General features: G+C 58.8%; 1 protein-coding gene across 3 annotated transcripts; it reads right to left on the bottom strand.

Annotated features, from left to right (window-relative positions):
* Nucleotides 1-247: 247 nt before the first annotated feature.
* On the bottom strand, nt 248-9,309 carry TESC (tescalcin). Of its 3 annotated transcripts, none has more exons than XM_075718089.1 (8): nt 9,106-9,309; nt 2,793-2,862; nt 1,748-1,828; nt 1,353-1,492; nt 1,204-1,265; nt 1,026-1,133; nt 499-546; nt 248-374 (listed from the first exon to the last, which is right to left on the bottom strand). In XM_075718089.1, exons 1-8 carry the CDS (start codon nt 9,290-9,292, stop codon nt 297-299), a joined length of 774 nt encoding a protein of 257 aa, XP_075574204.1. In that variant the 5' UTR covers nt 9,293-9,309; the 3' UTR covers nt 248-296. The 3 variants fall into 3 exon arrangements, with proteins under 3 accessions (XP_075574204.1, XP_075574205.1, XP_075574206.1); XM_075718090.1 differs by lacking the exon at nt 9,106-9,309 and adding an exon at nt 6,812-6,869; XM_075718091.1 differs by lacking the exons at nt 1,748-1,828; nt 9,106-9,309 and adding an exon at nt 6,812-6,869.
* Nucleotides 9,310-10,254: the final 945 nt, after the last annotated feature.

Below are 10,254 nucleotides of genomic sequence, written 5' to 3'. Positions count from 1 at the left end.
TCCCTGCCTGCATACGGTCCGCATGGCATGGGGAGGCTTTCTGCACAGGGAGAGACCCCAGCAGGCCCTGGGTGATGGATGGATGGAGTATTTCTCAGCAAGGAGTAAAAAGAGAAATACCTTTTATTACAGATAAAAGCCTCTTATGTTTCTAGAGAGCAGAAGGCAGCCCCACTATGGGACAGGCACGTACAAAGCGCTTGGTGCCAGGAATATGGAGCTGCTGCGGAGTCCTCTTCCTCCTTCTCTTCCTCCTCCTCTTTCTCCTCCTCTGGCTCCCAGGAAGGAGCTGGAGGTCAGTAGCAGTGTGCGATGGTCTCCATGTTGAGGAAGCGGACGTGCATCTTGGTTTCGATGTCGATCCCCTGCCACATCTGCAAGGGGAAGGGGTGAGCGGGGCTGGGATGGGGGCTTGGCTCGGTGCCCGCACCAAATGCCCAGGTCCCTGCGACCGCCCAGCGCCCTCCTCCTGGGGAGATGAGCAGAGATGCCACCAACCTTAAGGAAGTCTTCGAAGGTGATGCCCTCATACACTTGGTCCGGCCCCTGGGCGCAGCGAGAGAGAAAACATTTACAGCTGCCCCACACCAATGGGGCAGGGGCCTCGGGGCACTGGGTCACCAGGGGGTGGGTCCCTTGAGGCTATGGGACATGTCTCCCACAGGCGCACAGCACTGGCCCCACACCATGCCCCATGGACAGCCCAGAACTGGTTCCCAGAACCACCATGGCTGCAAGGAGCTGCCTTTTCTATAAGCACTAAAACCCCAAAGCACTGAGGATGGTGCTTTATGGAGTGCTGTTTGCTTATCCCCCTTGAGCTCTTATAATGGGGGAAAAAAAAAAAACAAACAAACAAAAAACAAACTGAAAGCTGCTGCCTGCAAAAAAATTTGGCAAAACTGGCAAAAGCAGCCCAGGGACAGTGGGGGGGATGCCCCAGGCAGGACGGACACCTTCCAGCCCCATTTTCGATACCATCACAGCGCCTCTGTGCTGCGGTAGAGCAAGGAACCGGCTCCCACCATTTGTCCCACACAGATGCTGGCTGCCTCCATCATGGCCCCATCGGCAATGGACCGTGCCGACTCCTTCTCCAGGTGTGGGTTCCCGGACAACAGCTCCTCCACCACCTACAAGGCAGCGGGTCAAAGCCAGGGCCAGGAATTCAGTGGTGATGGGGCGGGAGGGACCATACATTACATTTCTGTACTCCTGCAGCGTGATCTTCCCGTCGTGGTCTGAGTCGTACATGTGGAAGAGGACTGAGAGGGACGAGAGAAGTGTGGCAGGGTCAGGGGAGCCCCATCCTGCCGTCCCCCCGCAGGCCCTGGGCTTTGCGTGAGCCTCACATTTGAGTTTCTCTTTCCGGAAGCGATCAAGCTGCTCCTCATCCATGTTCATCTCGATGGGTCTGAAGTAGGACATGATGGTCAGGAAGTCTTCGAAGTTTATCTCATCCACCAGCCCATCCGACTCCTGCCGCAGGTTCCTGCCAAGAGCAGAGCTGCTGGTGACGGGCAGCCGGGAGCACCCCCAGCCTCCCGCTCCCACCTGCCACAGAGCCTGGTGCATCCCTCAACAAAGCTTTAGGACTGTTTTTTCCCCTAAGACTTAGCTTAAATGTCTGTAATTCTCACCCCAGCTCCATCCCAGCCTTTAGGAAGATCTTTGCCCAGCCACGTCCCACTTTCAGAGGATAAACCAATTACCCCAACCCTCCCTGCAGCGCTGGGGATGTTCTTACCGCTTGTCAAAAAAGGCATGGACAATTTTCCCCCTAATTGGGTTGAACTCCAGATCAGGGATGCTGTCAAAATTCTCCTTGCTGCAAAGGAAACAGAGACAGCCCGAAGTGTGAGGGAGCCATGGAGGAGGGAGATGCTGCACCCATTCTTTCAAAGCAATCAAAAAAAAAAAAAAAAAAAGAGGTTTTGCATGAAAACCCCTATTTGCCTCAATTCAGACTGAAAGCTGCTGCATTGGTCTGTGCTTGGTGCCGCTACGGGGGATTTTTGTCCCCACTAAAATGGGTCTTTGGGAAGCTCTGGGACACAGCGGCTCGGGCCTGATGCTGGGGCCCTTTGCACTGCTCAACCTGCAAACGGCTGCGTGGTTTTCAGAGAGTTTTCCAAAGAAAAAGGTCCCGAACGGGGCTCAACGAGGCGAGGGAAGGAGCTTCTGCCATCCACCCTCCCCTCGGCTTCCTCTGCCCTACACCGTCCCACTGCACCTCACTGCCGCTCCGTGGTGTGCTGCACAGACACCAGGGGAGCCTGTGCTGGTTGTTTGCTATCGACTTTTTAGAAAGCAACTGAGCCAAGAAATAATCTCCGGGAGGAGGGAAACAGAGGGTAGCTGGGCTCGCCAGCCCACGCTAGCTCCTTGCATGGCTGGTGAAGCTGGTCAGGTGTGACAGAGCTTTCCTGAGGAAGCGGAGTCGTGGCTTTGGTGCACAACTGCCTGCACAGCTGCCAAGGAGGGGGAAAAGGGCAACTGCAAATCCCACCGTAGCTGCTGTGTAGGGGCTTCTCGCTTCCCTCCCCAAAACTGATTTTAAAACTGGGGGGAAATGGGATGCTTGGCAGGAGCGACCCTGCTCTCAGGCCACCACTTCACCACTTGTATTATTTGCAATGCCACACTGCAGAGAGCCAGCTCAGCATGGCCGTGGGATGACCGGGAAGGACACGCTCATCTTTGCAGCCCGGGGAGCCAGGTGTCTCAGCCAGGCCCCCTCCGCCAGCCCGGGGAAGGCAGGCGCCCCAGCAGTGGGAACGGAAGCGCCGTACCGGATTGTCAGCTGGTCCCGGCTCAGCTGCTTGAACCGCCGGTGCAGGTGCTCGATCTGTTCAGAGGTGACTGTCGGGGGAAAAGAGAGAGGTGACAGAGGGTGAGCTCCCTGGGCATGGGGCAGCCCCCAGGGGACCCCCAGAACACCCATCTGCAGAGCTCATGTCCTGCCCAGGGACACGAGGAGACTGGTGGGCAACAAAACCTGCTGCAAAGCTCGTTCCGGGGGGCACCACCAAAGCCCACCCCATCCGGCAACAGCCAAAAGGCTGCCTGCTCCTGCACCCGCCCCAGCAGTGGGGCAGGGCCTCGCACACTTCTTGGCACAGCTGTCGCTGTCCCCATTTCCCCTTGGTGACTCTGTGCAGCCCTGCAAGGTCCATCTCGCTGCGTCGGTCCCTGTGTGCTCTGTCCCTTGCTCGCTGCAGGGGTGTGACAGGGTGGTGCCTCAACCTGCCCCAGGGCATCTCTACTTGCAGCTGGGAGGTTCATGTGCTCGTGTCCACAGTCATGCTGGGTGGCAGAAAATAACACTTTTCAAAAAAAAAAAAAAAAAAAGAAAACCCCAAAGCTGACAGCAGCAGCCACCTGTGTCTTGCCAGGGGCAAGGAAAGGCTGAGCACGGAGGAGATGCATCGGCACCCAAAAAGCAAAGCCAGGCTGCTGGGGGGGAGTTGGGGCACCGGGAAGCCCCAAACCATGGAGGTGGGCACTGCCTCCCCCAGGGATGCACCAGCCCCCGGGCAGTGCGGCTGCACCCACTGGAGCATCAGCCTGGGGCAGGGGCTGGAAGCGGGGTGCCCGGCAGCCTTGCTTTGACACCCATGAGTGCTGAGGTTACCGCATGAGGCTCAGCAGCATCTTTTCACCTCCTTAATCCCATGATGCAGGTTGTTTTATTTTTTCCCAGCTACTCTCTACAGGCTGTAACCAAGCTCTACAAATCCCCAAAGACACGCAGAGCCTGACTCTCTCGTGCAAATATTGACAGTAGCCATTCCCAGGAGCCAGGGAAGCGGCTTTCAGCGCTGTTTGCAGGAGCTGCTGGCGTCTGTCCGGGCGCCAGCTGGACCCGCACGCTTGCTGCGGCCCTGGCTGCAGCCGGGCACGGGGCAGGGCTGCGCCGGTGGCTGGTCCTCAGCCGTTCCCGGCGGCGCGGAGAAAGAGAAAAGCATGCTGAAGTATTATTGAGGGGTTGCAAATGGTTAACTGCTGTGGCTGAAAGACAACAGGTCAATGCTTGAGCTCGTGTGCTTGCTGCCTGGTTCGCTCCCTCCCTCTCTTTTATTATGTTTAAATAATCTCCTTCGCTCCGTTTCTGACTGTTGTTTCACAGGCTTGAAATAGAAACTGTATTGATCAGTAAGGCTGAGCATTTACAGACCTCTATTAATGGACTGGAAAACCCATCTGTGCTTGTTGCTGGGACTCTGTGCCTGCCCCGGATCTCTGCCCACGCTGGCAGCTACCAGACCCTTTGCAGGATGAAGCCATTTAAGCCCCCTGGCCTGGCTTTGGGGGGGTCCCCCGCTCCGAACCCGCTGGCTCTCAAGCAGTGATGCCTGGCTGCAGAGGTGCTCAGGCACCACCGATTCACCCATATCGTGTTTTTTTCCCCCTAATCCCTCTCTGGCTGGTGCTCTGCTGCTGTCCACACACACACACACAAACTTTCTCTGGACTTTGCTTTCCAAGTCTGGCCACAGAGAAGTGACTGACTGCTTTCTCCCTTGACAACACCGCTGTCACCATGGGAGCAGCTGGGCCACCAAGCCTTCAGCATCTGTGTCTTGGTTGCACACCAAAATCTTTGAACTCTCAGAAAAATGTCCCAGACACCAACATGACAAAAAAAATGGGGTCACCAGCTGGATGCTCATGGTTGGTCCAGCCCCGCTCCCCATCCAGCCCACAGCTGCAAGGCAAAAAAGAGCGCTTTTCCTCCCTCTTTCCCCAAACCCAGGTCTTCCTCATCCAGCTCCGAGCTGCGGCGCAGGGCTGTGGTGCAGGCAGGTCCCCAAGGACCGCACCGGTCCTGAGAAGGGCAGCAGCACTCGGCTGCTTTCCAGAAAAAAAAGCTGCACCTGCACAAAGGGCAAAGGCTTTCCTGCAAGAAGGACAGGCTCAAAGGCAGCAGAGGCTGCTCGTATCGCTGAGAAACAGCTTCAGCGCTTTGATGCTGCAGGCCCACGTCCAAGCACGACAAGCTACACTACAGGGGGAAAAAAAAATGGTATTTAAACTGAAGGGTGCTGGGTTTGCTGTTTCCCAGCCTGCGGCAGTTTGTGCTGCTTGAGCAAAGAGTATCCCCTGGGGAAGAGACGCACTGGAGGGGCTCAGCCCCTGGCTGCCCTCCCAGTGCTGTGTTTCGCCTCACTGGACCAGCCTGGGTGCAGGAAAAGCTCGCATCGTCCTGGGAAGAGCCACTTCAGCACCAGGCAGATGCTGCTGCTGCAGCTTCATGATCAGGCCCATGGCAGCAGGGATGGGAACCAGCCCCGACAGCCCCAAGCAGAGAGCTGTGGGTGCCCCTGCGGCTTTCGGGGTTATAAGCACAGGAGGAGAAGGCAAATGACTGCGCCCCAGGCACGTCCTGGGGACCCACAGGGAGCTCTGCCCTCTCCCCGCTCCTCCCAAGGGACCAAGGGTGACTGTGATGCCCTCCACAAGACTGTACCGCAGCTGCAAGCCTGTAAAAAACACTTGCATTCCCCAGCTTTTTCTAGCAGCAGCTGCAGAGTGGTGGGAGCCTGTGAATCCTGCTGGCAGCATACTACATGCACCCCAGTCGTGGCATGGAGTCATCGCATCCCCCCACCTCTGGTTTTGATGAGACTTTTTTGGGTGCTGCCTTTGTAAACCCTTTTCTGGGACTGATTCACTTGGGTGTGAGGCAGGTGCCTCCCACGGGCAGGTGCTAGAGAAATGCCCACGGGCAGCACTGCCTGTGTGGGAGGCAGCCTGACAGCGCTGGCATGGCAGGGTCCCCAGGCCCAGGCGTTCCCAAAAACCTCCTCCCACCCTTGGCTCTCATGCTTGCACCCCGGGGGCTCCCCAGGCTGCTGCCTGCGGGGAGGGCTGAGCTCACCCCAGTACTCAGTCCTCACTGGGGGAGGAGAAAGAGTGAGAGGGGAGGAAGGGCGATGTGACCGTAGGGTCAGTTGCAGGACTGGGGAGAGGTGCGGGACACCTTTGGCTTTTGGCAGAGCTGCCTCCCTCCACCCCTCCCTCCATCACAGCCTGCTCTTGGTACGGCAGGAGCTGGAGGAACCAGGCGGGAGCACCCCGATCTCTGTGCCCAGAGCTGGGCCATCCTGGAGCGATGACATCTCCCAGGAGGGACACGACCACCCCGTCCTATGCACCGAGCCGTGCTTGGAGCCCTAGGCCACATCCCTGCTGCAAACCCCTGCCTGCCGGCCCCTTCCCCCGCACCGCCGGGGTTCCGCACCTTACCAGCCCCGACAGCATCGCTGGATGGCAGCGGAGCCGGCGGCTCCCGGGCAAAACAGCGACGTGGGGACAATTTCTTGCACTAGGGGCATGGGAGGGCAAAGCGCTGCTGGGGCTCACACGTGTGCGCGCTCGACGCCCCAGCTGGCAGCAGTGCGGCACCGGGGGTGCGTGGGTGCATCCCCGTGGGTCACATGGCTGCTTCCCCCCCACCCCCGGTGACATGCCAGCACCTGCGGGTGACATGCTTACATGCTTACATCCCCCCCTCCCCGCCCCCCCATTCCCCGGTGACATGCCTGCATCCCCCGGGGTGACATGTCCTGCACCCCCCCCCCCCCCCCCCGGGTGACATGTCCTGCACCCCCCCCCCCCCCCCGGGTGACATGTCCTGCAACTCCCCCCCGGGTGACATGTCCTGCACCCCCCCCGGGTGACATGTCCCCTGCGCGGCCGGACAGCCCGTGTCCCCCTCCGGGGAGGGCTCCGGGGGGGGAGGCAGCGGGCAGGGCCCGGCCAAGGTGCCCCCGGGCTGCTCCGGGGACCCGCGGCGGGCGATACTCACAGCCGGTCCTGTCGGCCAGCTCCCGCATCTCGGCGGGCACGGAGTGCGCGGAGCCCATGCCGGGCCGTGCGGGGCCGTGCGGGGCCGGGAGCCGGCGCGCCGCGGGCCGCTGCACCGGGCGCCGCCGCCGCTGCCGCTTATAAGGGCGGGCGCGGCGGGGAGGGAGGCGGTGGCGGCGCGGCTCCCCCGGGTCCCTGAGCTCACCGCCGCCGCGCTGTCGCTAGGTTCCAGAGTTAACAGCCCCGCCAGCGGGCTGGCGCGGATGGGACCCCCCGGAGCCTCAGCGCGGGGGCAGCTCCCCCGTGCGCTGGTGCCCAGGCCCCCGGAGAAGGGCAGGGAGAGGCCCCTGTGCCCCCCACTCCCTCCCCAGCCCGGCCGCAGGCACTCAGGCCAGGGGTCTCCCGCCGGCAGGAACCCCGGCTCCTACATGAGCCCTTCGGCTTCCCCATCCCTGGCTATGCCCAGGGCCCCGGGAGCTTGGGAAGAGAAAAGGGGGGGATAGACAGAGTGGGAGCAACACAGGATCCCCGCGAAAGAGAGAAACCCAGCCCCCCTCAGGGCCCAGGCTGTGAGCCCAGGCGGTGCAGGACCGGCGGGGAGGGAGAGGCAGCAGCAGCAGGCAGGTTTGGCAGGGCCCGGTGTGGAGTTGGGTGTTTCTGTCACCATCTCTCCCGCTGCCAGACTGGGCTCCAGCACCGGCAGCGACACAGGAGCTTCCCACAAGCGCAGGGGAACAGCAAACCACTTCGGAGAGACAAGGCAGCGGTTTTAAGGGAGGCAGGCAGCTCAGAAAGCACAGCACGCTATAGCAGTAGGTAGCAAGTCAGTGTGGTTTATTTTTTTAAAGCCAAATATAAACAGGAAAGGAACCAAATAATTTCCAGCATCCAGCTGTCCCAGATCCATTAAAATACCTGGGGTTTTTGGGGGAAAAAAAAAAAAAAAGAGAGAAAGGAGAGCTGTCCCCATCCTGCAACCTCAGCTGTCTGTGTCAGGGGGACCCTGGGGCTCAGGGGTCCTTGCCCTTCAGGCCTGGAGCAGCCGATTTTTCATCTAATTTGTCTTTTTGCCCAGCCCAGGCATCTCCATCCAAAAGGAGGAGGGGGTAGGAGAGAGGGGCAACACATGCACCACCCTTCCCCTGCCTACCCAGGCAGTCCCTGTGGGAAGAGCCAGCAGCCAGGCAGGTAGGGCCCACAGAGCTGTGGCATCCCTTGGAGATGCTCCAAACTAGTGAGGTCAATCCCCTGAGCAGCCTAGTGTGAACGGGATGGTGGCCTGGAAGGGACCAGAAGATCCCCAGGGGCCCTCCCCCAGCCCAAAGCACTCCCTCCCTCCTCTCCCCCTCCTGCGCTCAGCAGCAGAGGCCCGGAGGACGCAGCTCTCCGCTAGCCGGAGGCAGGGCTGGCTGGTGCACAGGGTCTCGGGGCCTCTGTTTTTCCTGTAAAGGCTGGTGACAAACTGCCACGGTTTGCCGCAGAGGCCACACTCGGCTGCAGGGGCTGTCCAGGCACTCCGTAGCGTATCCCTGCTGGCCCCGTGCGTCAGGATGAGTCCAGAGGGATTGGAAGGGCTTCCCAAGAGGCTGCTGCACCATTGGCTGTCCCTCCCCTGCCCAAGGAACACACCTTGCCGGTGCAGGGCCGTGAGCGGCTCTTCAGCCTCTCTCACAGGCAGCAGCACATCACGACATCGTCCTGTAAGGGAGGACAAACCTCCCCAAAGAGGCTGTTGCTCACAGCCCTCACTCCCTTGCTTGGCGAAGTCTGGGAATGGCACTACTTTTATAACCTACCTGAGCCCCAAGACCGCTCAAAAGCAGCCCATGACAGCAGTTCCCTGTGCCATTTTCCTAACCATCCAGACAGCAGTCTTGCTTCCTGTCCCCTCCCAGCCTCCTCTTTCCCCACCTCCGTATTTTTTCCCTTCGCCCTCCAGAAAGCCATTTTAACACGACAGCACCCTGGCCGTTCCGTGCACAGGACAGATGGCTGACGACACAGAAAGAAAAGGGAGGGGGACGGTATTAGCTACAGGAAATCCACCCCTCTGCCCCCAGGGGACTCAGGAGGACTTTGGTACCGCACCAGACCACCCAGGACAGTCTGCTCAGTGGGATGGCGGGTGGGTGAAGTCCGGTAAGAGAAGGGTGGCAATTCCACCTTCTCCAGAAAGCAAAACATCCCTTTTCCCAAGTGGACTCTGTACAGACACGACAGGACAAATCATGATGTATATGCACATGTATCATCTTTAACATACATACATTCACGTGGACCCAGGACATTACTCACGGACACAAGGAACATTTGGGATCCACTGCTGTCGTCTTGGGGAAGTGGTGACTGCAAAGATGCCTGTGCTGCCAGGAGGGGGGTACGGAAGGGCCACCTGATGCCCAGGCAAACACCTCATGTGACCTCCATCAGCCCACTGCTGTGCCGGACCTTGGATGCTCAGCCTCTGGGAACTGATGTGCATTTCAAGAGGTTGCTCAAGCAAGGACAGACAGACATCCTTGCGGTTTTTTTTCCAGCTTTCCCTGGCCACCCTGGATGCTTGGGCTGAGGTCTCCCACAGCTGCAAATACTTAGGTGGAAATTCCTCCTCACTAAGACTGAAGACTCAACCCACAGCACGCAACGCAGCCTACCCCACCGGGATAAAAAGGGGGAGCCTTTACATGCCGTTTCCTTTGGTTTTGTCTGAAGTCCCAAAATTGGACTTGGACCCTGTGCTGATGTTGTGCAGTGCCTATGGAAATGCCTCCAGCCTCTTCCGAATTTGGCACGTACAAGGCTGCGTCAGCACCCCTGGACGACACAAAGACCCACATAACCGTGCACTGATGTGGTCTGCGCAGCAAAGCTGACAGGTAGACCTGCCTAAGGATGCAGTTTCTCTACAAAATGTTTGCTGAAGGGATGAGAAGGTTTAGTTACAGGGCTGGCTGGGTTGCTTTGTGTGAGTTGCTTGCAGTACGTCTGTCCCCTGTTGCACAGTAATGCTCCCCTTTTCCACCCCATGCAAAAAGGAAGCAGTTAAGAGTCTGTGGGTGGCAGAAGCGTGTGTGAACCACGTGAAGAGCAGCTCCCATGCTTCCTCCTTGTCCAGACTCTTTTCAGAGTCTAAACACAGGGTGTCCCCAGAAAGATGGGTATAATGGGCTGTGCCAGCTACTCTGGGACCCCTGTCTTAAAGTATACAGCATGTTTTCAAGTCGGTTAGATACGCATTGTTCAGCACCAGTTTTCAGAGAAACTTTGGGCAGCTTTCTGTTGACTCCTGTGGCTTTTTTACAGCACAATTCTACCCAGCATTCAGGCAGCACCTCTTGCTGAGGACTCTTATGAGCTTGGTATGTGGCAATTCTCTCGATGCACTTGAGAGGGGCAAGGTGTCAACAGAGTGCCTGTTTGGCAGAGGGGAGCATAAAGCCCCAT

This window comes from Pelecanus crispus, chromosome 11, assembly GCF_030463565.1.
Source record: "Pelecanus crispus isolate bPelCri1 chromosome 11, bPelCri1.pri, whole genome shotgun sequence".
Classification (NCBI taxonomy): Eukaryota; Metazoa; Chordata; class Aves; order Pelecaniformes; family Pelecanidae; genus Pelecanus; species Pelecanus crispus.
This window is presented reverse-complemented; position numbering and strand designations above follow the sequence as displayed.